At 33.8% G+C, this 12869-nt stretch overlaps 2 protein-coding genes across 3 annotated transcripts in view; one reads left to right on the top strand and one right to left on the bottom strand.

Annotated features, from left to right (window-relative positions):
- The window catches only part of LOC113099825 (integral membrane protein GPR137B-like), a 17497-nt gene extending 15676 nt beyond the window's left edge, over positions 1-1821 (bottom strand). Inside the window, exons 1-2 of one of the 2 annotated variants that reach the window (XM_026264776.1) lie at positions 1696-1821; positions 41-154 (exon numbers count right to left, since the gene is read on the bottom strand). The gene's annotated coding sequence lies outside the window, so the exon portion shown is untranslated. Of the gene's footprint in view, positions 1-40; positions 489-1695 lie in introns of those variants that run through there. The other variant, XM_026264777.1, reaches the window with a different exon arrangement.
- Positions 1734-12563, top strand: LOC113099824 (nidogen-1-like; the record flags this gene model as incomplete). The annotated part of the gene is made up of 7 exons (XM_026264775.1): positions 1734-2044; positions 6938-7234; positions 8035-8267; positions 8394-8797; positions 8880-9020; positions 10144-10395; positions 12328-12563. Coding segments are annotated over exons 1-7 (1752 nt in total), but the record flags the coding sequence as incomplete, so codon positions are not given.
- Between the last annotated feature and the right edge of the window lie 306 nt (positions 12564-12869).

Genomic DNA, 12869 nt, shown 5'->3' on the forward strand with positions numbered 1-12869 from the left:
GACGTTACAGCTGGAATGCAGCACTTATTGAAGCCTTTACCTCGTCCGAAGCTGCTGAAAACTGGTCGTTGTGCAGAATACGTGACTAAACGGGACATTCCTCTGCCGTCTCTCATTTGTCTGCAGATGTGTTGGTTGCGAAACATAATTGTACCTGTGCAGAGAAACACACGACAGAGCTTTGCAGAGCTATATCATATCAAATAGTCCACTAGAAATGACTTTCAAGACTCTCTGAATCACATTTGTGTAATATATATGGAATATTGCACATGGAAACTGCACATAAGGATGCTTTCATTCATTTATTACGGTCTGACTGTGGAAAAGGCTCAGAATCTGTGTTTGTGACTGAGATTAGTTGCTTAATAACTTCAGGTTGTAAAGTGATTATGTGTCAGTGTAGGTCCCTCAGAAGTACACTGACCCCTGAAGGGCCCCGGGCTCTTAACGCTGGGGAGGACAGAGCTTCTTGTTTCCACAAATATGCTTTAGAAAACCAGTCAAATTCAGCAAAAAAAAAAAAAATGCATTTTATTTATTTTATGCAGCCTTTGATTTTTCAATTGTTAACTGATATTCGTTACAAAAAGTATGCTGTTGCTAAACGTTCTCTGACGCGCTTGTAATTTTTTTCTGAAACTTTTTTTTAAAGTACAAAATTACACTTATAAGTAAAATTAAATGTATTTTTGTATCTGTTCTTAAGATATTTGCACAAATCCAGCCCATATTTTTACGAAAGTAGGATTTTTTTTGTCGCGAAGCATTCTTATAATAAGCCCGATTTTTTTTTATCTGTACACAGTCATTTTTATGTTATTGTAAAATATTAATTCATAGTAAAGTAACACATGACTACTGTAGTTATGTTTCGTCAATGTAAAGTACGTTTTTGTTACAAAAAGCGCTGTTGCTATGGTTACCACGCAGAGAACGCGGTTTTAGCGCCAGATTCAAATACATACTTTTTTTTTTTAATTTATGCCTTTTTTAAAACATATAAAATGGCACTTAAATTTCAAATTAAATCACTTATCGGTACTATTACAACAAACCCACTTTTTTGTTGTTTGTTTGTTTGTTTTACTGTTTTTTGTCGCAAAGTGGTTTTCACAGATAGTCTCTGATTCTGCTGTTAAAGACTTGTATACTACTAAATACTTAGGTTTATTTTATCTAACACAAATAAATTTACTGAAACTTTAAAAAATGTATCTTATATGTATAATTAATTAAACCACTTTAGTATGGGCGCTTTAGATTCAATTCAAGTTTATTTGTACGGCGCTTTACACAATACAAATCACTGCAAAGCAAACTTTATAGTAAACTATACATTTCTACAATATATTTAGCAGTAGTGGCAATTAATGTATACAAATGAACGGCCAAACTAATTAAACACAGGCAATCAAACAGATGATGAACACTATAAGAGCGATTATTAAATGTAGCAATGTTGAAACAAACCCAGCACATACTGTAACAGATTCCTCACAGAGTCTTTGATGTTTCCGTCGTTAAAGACTCCTAGACTTGACGCATAGTGTGCGCAAATATAAATTCGTAGCAAAGTAGTGTTAAAGGCGACAGTTCTTATTTTTGTCGACGTGAAGTCCTAATTTCGATACACTTGTAATTTAAATGAGTTTAGTAGCTATAGGTACTTAAGAGCCCCCCACCCGACCCGACCTCTTGTGGTGACGTCGTCCTCCAGGGGTCAGATTTCTCTAGTGATGTAAATGATGTCCGAGGCTCCTCGTGAACTCCTCACAGTCTCCTCGAGAGTTCATCCCCGTTACTCACCGAGCCTCTCCCGTTACAGTGAGCGCACGCAGATGTGGAGTTTCTAATGGCTCTCGTGCGCAGTGTTGGGCTTCTGGCTCTGCTGGGGTCGGTCCGGTGTCTGAGCCGGGAGCAGCTCTTCGATTACGGGATCCGGTTCGGCGATAAGATTCTGGATTCTGCAACCGATTCGGTCCGAGAGCTCGAGCTGGAACAAACGCTCTTCTTCTTCAAAGGAAAGTTCGATAAAGTTTACGTAAGTAACCTTTCCAAAATCATTGCACGTTTTTCCCTTGTTTTTTTTTATTTTATTATTATTATTTTTTTTTTTTTTGCATTAAATGTAAATAATCCTAACGCGTTTTTCTCTAATGTTTCGAATTATGACGTTTAATTATGCTTATTCTGTATTGCTGGTTATTTCTAAAGTCTGAGTTCATTATCTGAATGAATGAAATCTTAAAAAAAAAAAAAAACTCTTCGTGATCCAAAATGAAGCATGCATTTCTATAAGCGTCTTATCGGTGACGATATTTAGATTTTTAGTAAAATAGTTTAACTCCTATTGACTAAAACCCTCAGTTACAAATCCAGCAGCTATTCAGTGCATATTAAGATGTCTCCCTCCCCCTTTCTCTCCTTCTTGGTCTTGAAAGTTGTGTATCTACAGTAAAAGCCCCCCATAGAAAGAAAACACTGGGGAGAGACATAAATATTTACTTTAGGTGTCTGTTCTGATGTGGTTCTCTTATAAATGTGCTCATTAGTCTCGCATGTTTAGGTTCTGGAGGTTGATCAGAGATCTACAGCTTTCGATTACTCTCTACAAGTGTTTAACCAAACACAATCTGTTCTATGGTGGAGTTATTTAATTATTTACCCATATTACACTCTTTAAAGTAAAGATTAAATTGGGAATATAATGAAAAAATGGCTTCTTTTGAAAACTGTTAGCTCCTTTGGGAATCCAACCTAACTTTGCATGATATTTCCAATCACTGAGATGGTTTTACAGCTCCTCCACCTTTTCATCACTTTTAACAACTGAACACAATCTTCTGTTGTCCCAGCACTTCTTAATTGTTCATTCATATGTTGGTTGATTTTCACAAAGTCATTGTTCACTAATCATCTAACCAAGACTGCAGGAACCAATCTGGAGACAATCATTGGCTCCAATATACTAAATGTTTAAGATGTTTCTCACTTTAGTTTGTTTAATCCGCTTGGAAGCGTCGACTACAATGACTTACTAATGTAAAACTCAATGTCTAGGAGAGCCTCCAACTTATTATAATGTGAGATCATCCAAAAAAGTTGTTTTTTATATTTCCTGTGTAGAGATTTCTCACAGCTTTCCCTAGGGAATGACATTTTCCATATGGCCTGTCCACTGATAGCCAATGAATCCCTCCTTGTTTAAAGTGGGATGTTCCACAGAATTCATGGGAATGTTCCTGTTTTTGCAAACAGATCAGAAAACACTGGCTCTTAGAAACAGAAGTCAAAAAGTTCTTTTGTCAGCCGTTCAGTAGACAAAAGTAGCATTGTATGCTTCCAGATGGATCTGTGATAGTCTTCATCGTTGACGTTTTGCCAGAGGCTTCAGTGTAGATGACTTGATGGCTCCAGCCCAGAGGTTTCTATAAGCACTTCCTCCTGTCCTGCTGTGGTCTATTCATTTCCAACACCATTTACATCCCTGATGGACTGTCTTCAACAAAGGTTGCCATTTTACCTGGTTTGAACACAATAAAAAAGTAGGAGGAGCTTCCATTCCCATTGGAACTTCATTTAAGTTCAGGATTAGTTCAGGATTGTGAGGAACAGCTCTACTAGTTTTCCTCTAGACCTTGTTGTTGGATTAGACATCAAAAACTAAAGATATAGAAAGTGTTTTGACTTTCTAGCTGCAACCATTTTAAATGAATTGTGCTATATTATCACAAATACTGGATTCAGTGTTTTTAGCGTCCAATCACAAAAGGTGTGTAAAGCTCCTACTGTATCCGTTAGTCTTCTTTTTCTGCTCTAGAGACTGTGGCTTGGCTTCCCATAGAACCTTAAGGTAAAAATGTATGAAATTTGGCACACAGATAGAGGACAGTCTGAAGATGAACCACACCAAATTTGGAGTCTCTACCTCAATCTCTCTAGCGCCACCAACTGTCCAAAGTTGCACTCACGTTTATTTAAATAACTTTTGAACCCTATAGGGCTGGAAACTAAATAATTTTTGCTGCTTTGAAACAATGCACATTGTGCTATAAGATATAACATTTGACTTGACTTGTTCAGTTGAGAAGTCTAAAGGAATTGTGTTGGTAGCATGAAGAGCTTTATCGCTCTATAGGGTTTAATTTCCGTTTCGTCTTGTTTTTGGGATTTTCTCAAGAATTTGAGTCATGCATCAGACTGGATCTGTTTCTTCTTTAACTCCTCGTTTGTTTCCCGTACCCCTGCTGTCCGGGGCGAGGTTGTGTGGCTCCTCCAGGTGGCTTTGATTTCTCCTGGCCTCCCCTGAGGCGATGCATATGGACTGGACCTCCTCCCTTTGTGAGGAGCAGCTGCAAGAGCTGGATTAGTGGTTCAGCGCTCGGATCTATGGCGTGACTCTGATTCGGTGCTCAATCTCCAGTCCATCTTCTATAAAGCCAAGAGTTATCGTTGGTCATTTCTACGTGAGACTTTTAGAAGTGGATTCCAACCATAATGACTCTAAAACCCTCCATTATTCACATCAATATTGAAAAGCCGACACTTAAAGTTTCTTTTAATTCATTAAATGTCTTGATTCTTGTTCTTGGAGCATCCTGGTCTTTTTAATTTGCATGAGTGTTTTTTTTTTTTGCAATGTTTTTGTCCTGGAATAAGTATTTTATTGCAATATGCAAGAAGATACAGAGTTTTTTTTTTATTTTTTTATAATATTACTGTATGTAGTTTATTATTATTTTCAGTCTGCATTACCTCAAGTCGTTTGGGATTTACTAGATAAGGATAAAAAATAAGTATCTTTATTTTTACTCAAAATTTCTACAAGTAATAAAATTTGCAGTATGTAAAGAATATGCAATGTCTTTATCCTGCAATATGCAAGACAATCCAAAGTTTTTTTTAAGCACATGCAAGATGTGTAAAATGTATTATTGCAATATGTAAGAAGATGCAACGTTTTTATTGCAATATACAAGAATACGTAAAGATTATTATTGCAATATTAACAGCTCGTCTGGAATGATCAGTTATAAATCATTTCAGTAGTTTTAAGAGAATGTCTTTTAAGGATTACATAATATTTTTCAATTTGCATGATTTTTCCATGATTTACTGTATAAGGGGTAAAAGATAATGGTCTTTAAATATATTTTTACTCTCTGCAACGCAAAGAAACTGCATAAGACACATACAATTTTGAAGTAGGAACACTGAAATTGTGTTTTCCCCCAAAAAAGTTATACAGTCATTTTTGTTTTATTTACAACTTAGAAAAATAAATTTTTACTGTGTGCAAGATGACGAGTTCAGTGTATATTCATTATAAAAATGGACGCTTGGATGAGAACCACTATGCGCTTTAATACTGATGTTTGAGGAGAATCTGTTGTGTAATTTGAGACATGTGTGAATTATTTTGACCCCTAGAAACAGAGACGTCTTCTATCAGATCACTTGTCGAAACTGCAAATGACCCAAGAAAAGTGTGTTAACCCTTTAAGCGTTTGTTTCAGCTGTCAGAGATTCTCCGCATCTCCATCAAGCAGACGTCAAACACAGATTGTGGGGGTTTGATTTTCTCACTTCGGTGTGAAGAACGTCCTCCGTTACTTGAGGTTCAAGATCCTGAGAAGCCCGTCTGGACTTTCCAACAGAGCTCATGTTTAGATTTAAACCCCGTGTAAGCAGTAAGGAGCTGGAGGAGACCTTCTTCTCACATGCTTTGCGGCTCCCCTGCAGTTTTATTTTAAGTAGTTGCCAGACACTCATCAAAGAAAAGCTTTTAGACACACAAACACACCGAGTTTAAATGTCACAACACCTTTTGAAGTGTGGAGGCATTCGAGTGTAACAAGCAGCATCACCCTTAGGAAAGAAAGATCACAGCACTGTTTGTGTTAGGCTTCAGGCCTGAGGAGCAGCTTCGGATTTAATGCAAGAACAGTTTATTAAGAGTGTCACGGTTCTCACTCGTTTGAAATATTACTAAACAAAGCAAAAGTTATGCTTGCTATTAAAAACATTTAGAAGAAGAACACATCACATTGGTTTACAAGCAGGGCTCTTTTTATGCTTTATTAATTTCTGCCTGAAAACTGTGAACATTGCTTTTGTGCCTTAAGCAGTTCTATTGCATTCAGAAAGAATATCATTTTTATTGCAATGTGCAGGAATATGCCACATTTTCTATATGAAAGAATATGTAACATTTTTATTGCAGTATGCAAGAAAATGTTACTTTTTTACTGCAATATGAAATAATATGTATTTTATTAAACAGTCTTTTTTATTGCAGTATGCAAGAATATGCAAAAAGAATATGCAACATGTTTTATTGCGAAATGCCAGAATGTAATGTATAAGAATATGCAATTTTTATTGCAATATGCAGGAATATGCCACGTTTTTATTGGGATATGAAAAAATATGCAACATTTTTATTGCAATATGCAAGATTATGCAACTTTGTAAATGGCAGAACGCAATAATTTGCAAGTTTTTTGTCACAAAATGCAAGAATATTCAATGTTTTTGTCTTGCAATACGCAAGAATATGCAACAGTTTTATTGCAATATTTAAAAAATATAACGTTTTTTTTTCTTGCATTATGCACGAAAATGTCGTTGTTTTTTTTGATATTGTAAAAATATGTAAAATATGTAATATGTTAGCTATATAAATATGCATGTCTGTAGAATTTTTCACCTTTTCTACCGCATCACAACAAACCACATGATATAAATTGTTATTCCTTAAAGTTATGCACGTAAGTGTAATACACTAGCACTCAGGGTGTCATTTAAATCAAAACTCATTTATGTTACCTCTTCAAATCAGTTTTTCTCCTAGCCGCTGTCATAAGAAGCTCAAAACAGATCCATACTGGTTCAGATCTGTGCGTATTAATGTTTCATGTCACACACTCTGCAGGTGAACACCAATGGCTTCATCTCTCTGAGTCACCCGGCCGATGAGTCTGAGTACCTGGGGAAGATGCCGGCCAGTTTTGGTATGATTGCAGCCTTCCTGGGAGATCTGGACACCACCGATGGGGCCGGGTACGTCTATTTCCGCCAGGATAAAAGCCCTGATGTGCTCCAGAGAGCTGCGGAGCACATCAGACAAGCGTTTCCTTCTGACGAACAGATCGAACCCACTCACGCCATCATCGTCACCTGGGAGAACGTAGCACCTCAAGGTGAACGAGGACCAGGAGGTGAATATATGGTACGTCCCTCAAGTCTGAATCTTATTAATGTTATTAAGATATTAAGCCGGCAAGTCAAGTCACCTTTTGAGTTTTTATTGCATTGCAGTCTGCAAGAATATGCAAAGTTATTGTCTTGCAACATGCAACAATATGGAGTTTTGTATTGCAATGTCCATGAATATGCAATTATTGTCTATTGCAAGGATATGCTAAGTTTTTTTTCTGTGGAATGCAAGAATATGCAGTTTTTTTTTTATTTCAATATACAAGAAATTGTAAAGTTATTGTCTTGCAATATGCAATAATATGCAGTTATTGTCTTGAAATATGCAAGACTATGCAAAAAAAATCCTGCAGTATGGAGGAATATTATATTTTTTTATTGCATTGCAGTATTGAAGAATATGTAATTTTTATTTCAATATATAAGAAAATGTAAAGTAATTGTCTTGAAATATGCATGAATATTCAAACTTTTTTATTGCAATATGCATGGATATACAGATATTGCATTTGTTTTCAATATACAAGAAAATGTAAAGTTAGCAAGAATATGTTAATCTTTTTTTTTTTTTGCAAAATGCATGAATATGCATTATGATAAGTCACACTGATTTCCAATTCACTGTATACAGTACAGATAGTTTAAAGCATCTTAACAGTGTTAATCAGAAAGATGTTAATGCTGCAAAGTTCTTCAGCTGTGCAGATTCAGTTCCAATCTATAAAGCAGCACTATTAAAAGAATCTCTTTTCTCATTATCCAGCTGTTTTGCCTTTCCTTCCTGAAATAAAGCTTGTCGTGAATCTGTTTCAGAGAAATACCTTCCAGCTAGTTGTAGCAAACATGGAGTCTGCGTCGTATGCCGTCCTGCTGTATCCGGAGGAGAGCATGCAGTTCGGCTCCACTCTCATTGATGATGAAGATCAGCTGATCGAGGTGGGCTTCAATGAAGGGAAGGTCCAGGGATGGTTCGGGTGGGGGTCCACTCAAGGAGCTTACTATCGCATCACCGGAGACAGCGAGGACTCCATAAGCGCTCTCGCACAGTAAGAGCCCACTTCTGAACAGAGTTATTAGTGTATTATTAATAATCTGAGCTCCACTGATTTCCATTAGAGCGAGTTCACCATGAAAGCAGTGTTTTGATAAATTGAGATATTCTCCTTTCTCAGGGAGACAAACTCGGGCCGGCCTGGCGTTTGGGTCTACGAGATCGGCACGTCTCCGTTATTCACCTCCATCACACCCGGAGTGGTCACGGAGGTCACAGGGGTCACGGAGGTCACAGGGGTCACAGAGGTCACGGAGGTCACAGGGGTCACGGAGGTCACAGAGGTCACGTCTGAGGAGACTGTGGTGGACTCTCTGGTCCCGGAGCCGTCAGTCCCGTGGATTCGACACCATGAGGATCTTCTGACCTCCGAAGCGCCGTATGAACCTCTCTCCACCAGTCCAGAGCCGTTCGGAGAGTCGTCCACCCCTGACGAGCCTCAGCATCGTTATCGTTTCGTTCAGCCTCAGCAGCCACAGAACCCGCAGGTGCTGATCATCGATGAAGACGAGCTGAACGTCGACGGTGAGACACAAACACTGATGATGTTCAGCACAACAAGTCTACACTGTGTCCATATCAAACGTTCCTTTATATTTCCTGCCAGTGTTTTCGTATAATTACGAGACGTGCTCCAGCAACAAGCACAAGTGCTCTGTGTTTGCCGACTGCAGAGATTACGCTGATGGATACTGCTGTCACTGCAAACCTGGTTATTACGGCAACGGCAAGGATTGCATCGCCGAGGGTGAGTCGCAACGGTTTAACAAAAACACACAATAAAAAAAATATAATAATATCCTCACTTAAAATCATGTGAAATAAAATAAAATAAATGTTAAATATATGAATGAAAAAAGTATTTTATTTCATTTTTTATCATTTAAATATCTAAATATAAAACTGAAATATAAAAACGATATTGTAAAAAAAGTTTTTTACAAAAAGCTAAATCAGTAAACTAAAATTAAAGTGAAAATTAAAAAATATAAACTAATTTTAAATGTTAATAAAAATATATACTATTATATTTTAATTAAATTAAAATTTGCAATTTTTTTATTTGAAAAAAAAAACTATAGAAATTTTAAAAAGTAATGATAATAGAATTGACGAAAAATTATACAAACTTAATCAAATTAAAATTAAAACAGAAAATATAAAAATAACACAAAATTCAAAATATTAATAAAAATTATAATAGTATATTTTAATAACACTGGGTCACATCATTTTAAATCTAAACATACATAATCAGTATATGTATCATTTAATTTGCAATAGGGTTAATTTAGAGTTAATTTAAACTAAATATAAAAGCATAAACAATTTTTTAAATCATTAAAAAATATTGTAACATGAATTAAATGTAAAAATAAATAAAAAATATATAATAATAAATATATGTATTAAAAAAATCAGTCTGTAAAATAAAAAAATAGTTTTAAATGAAAACAGAAAATATATATTTTAAAAACATTTTCAAAATATCTATAGAAATGTAAGTATATGTATAGATACATACAATAAATATATAATTTTATTAATTTATATTTTATTGTTTCATTTTGTGTCTTTTTTTATTGTTTCGGTTTTTTAATTAAGTGTATCAAGTTAAACTAAATAAAAATGAGAAATGTTGCTTTGACAACAAACTGAAATAAATGATTTTTAAAAACATTTTTAATAATATTTAACATTTATTTAAAAAACTATTATTATTTTTAAATGGTTTTAGTTTTAATTAATGATAATAAAACTGATCCCAAGCATTAATATGAAAGTCCTTCATCATTTCTTAATAAACAACATTAAATCCCTGAATGTGATATGTGAGCATTGAATGATCCCGTAGTTTTCCGAATCTCCAGGCAAGCCTCAGAGGATGAACGGGAAGGTCAGTGGCAGGATCTACGTGGGTGATTCTCCGTCTCCTGTGGAGTTTTCTAACAACGACCTGCATTCGTACGTGGTGACTAACGACGGTCGAGCGTATATCGCCATCAGCAGCATCCCGTCCAGCATCGGTCCGTCTCTACAGCCGCTGCCGGCTCTGGGTGAAGCCATCGGATGGGCCTTCGCTCTGCAGCAGCCCGACTACCACAACGGCTTCAGCATCATCGGTGAGTCCTGATCAATAATCACTCAGGCTACTGCTTCCTCCTTGTCTCTTAAAAAGAAAAAAATAAATGAATGTTTGTGATGTAGCCCGACCGATATGGGTTTTATTGGGGACCGATACTGATACCGATATTAGGGAGTCAAAATCGGTTAGTGCTATGTATATTACCGATATATCGGCCGATATTCTTTGTGTAAAATATACCAGTCAGAAGTTTGGACACTTTCCCATTCGTGTGTTTTTGACTGGTACTATATATAGAATACAGTATAAACATAAACAATTTTTTTGTAATGGTCACTCAAATGCGTTGATCAATTGAGGCAGGGCTTTTGACAATTTAACGATAAACTGTATTATCCAAAATGAGTCTGACATCAGTGCACTGAACAGTAAAGTTGAAGTTTATTTAACTTTATTTAAATTCTATTCACTTCTGAACATTTATTCAAAGATTTGCGCTACTGTCCTTCGTATCGGAGGCAAATTCACAAATACATATATATATTATATGTATATATATATTATATATATAAATATTATATATTTGCCACAGGCTCATATCGGCCGATAAAATCGGTCGGGTTTTAGTTATTATTGTAATTAATATTGATAACATCATTATTATTGTTGTTGTTGTTGTTATTGTTTATTTTAACTTAATTACATTAACTGAAACATTTATTTGATTTCCAACCATGATACAATATCGTCAAAAAATCTCAAAAGCTGAGTTTTTTGTTTCTAGCTACTGCTTTTTCATTATTAATATTAATTAATAATATTCATTTTTATTATATGAATAATATTAACAATATTAATAACATTAATAATTAATTATATTTAATAATAATAATAATAATAATTAATAATTAATAATAATAATTAATAATAATAATAATAATAATAATAATAATAATAATAATACTTGTTATTTTGTTAATAATATTAACTAAATATTAGCAGTATTATTACCTTAAATCATTTAAATAATTATTCATATTTATTATATTGTTTATTCATTTATTATTATTAGTATTAGTATAAGTATTAGGTAAAAGTGACTAACTAAATATTAACAATATTATTAACATTATCATTCATCATTTTAATAATTTATATTCATTATTATTTTCAACAATAAATAATCATATTCATCATTAATGTATTGTTGTTGTTAGTTAAATATGAATCACAACTAATAAAGTTCATAATAATTTTAAATAATATGTATCAATAATAATATTAAACATTTTAATAATATTGTTGTATTTGTTAATTATTATTATTATTATGTAAAAAATAATAAATGTAATATTACAATATTATTATAATTAATCATTTAATCAAGTTATTGTTACGTTAATACTGTTTTTTAAATATATATTAACAATATTATTGTAATTATTCATATAATTAAATAATATCCATTATAATATTATATAAGTTATTATTATTAATATAATTTTCTTAGTTTAATAATATTATCTTTAACATCAATTATATTTCTTTCCTCTGTACTATATCATCATTAAATCTCAAAATCTGTTCTCAAAATAACATATATTAAAAATAACACATTTATGTTAAGACACATTTTTGTACCATTAAAATTACGTTATAATCAAAGAAGAAAAATTTACATTTAACATTAGAAAAAAATATTAAAAATAATTATGTTATGTTTTGGTTGAAAAAATGTTAATTGAATGTTGTAAAAAAACATCTTTGTCACTTCAAATAACATTTTAACGTTCCTAGAATATTAAAAATAAACATTCAAATAAATACAAACGTAAGACGTTTTTGCAACCTTTAAATAACGTTATAATCACAAGAAGAAAACTGGACGTGTCACCAGTTTAGAAACGTTTTCAAACAATGTTCCTGTGCTCTTATAACCTAAATGTGTGACCTGTGTTGGGGTCTCCAGGAGGGGTTTTCACACGGCAGGCCGAGGTGGTCTTCCAGCCCGGGAACGAGCGGCTGACCATCAGACAGGAGTTCAGTGGCATCGATGAACACGATCACCTGATGATCAGCACTGAACTGGACGGCAGGATCCCAGAGGTTCCTCGAGGAGCCACGGTCCAGATCCAGCCCTACAGAGAGATCTACCAGTACTCCAGCAACCGTGAGTCCACCTCAGACAGATTCAATTCAATTCAAGTTTATTTATATAGCGCTTTTACGATACAAATCGTTTACAAAGCAACGTTTAAAAAAATAAAATACTTTTTTCTATAGTAATTATGAAAAGAAATGAATTATTAATTTACACCTAATTAGACATGCTTTCAGTTTTAATTATTTATACTTTTATCATTATTTTTTAAGTTTATCTAGATATCAGAGATGTAAATTAGCCTGTGCAATATCATAATATAGTATTATAGTTATTAAATTATGTAGAATTTGTTTATTTTAATTTATTTATTTTCTTAATTTTAATAAAACATTTAATTTTAAGTTATT

The sequence above is a fragment of the Carassius auratus genome, unplaced genomic scaffold (genome assembly GCF_003368295.1).
Source record: "Carassius auratus strain Wakin unplaced genomic scaffold, ASM336829v1 scaf_tig00217060, whole genome shotgun sequence".
NCBI classification, from domain to species: Eukaryota; Metazoa; Chordata; class Actinopteri; order Cypriniformes; family Cyprinidae; genus Carassius; species Carassius auratus.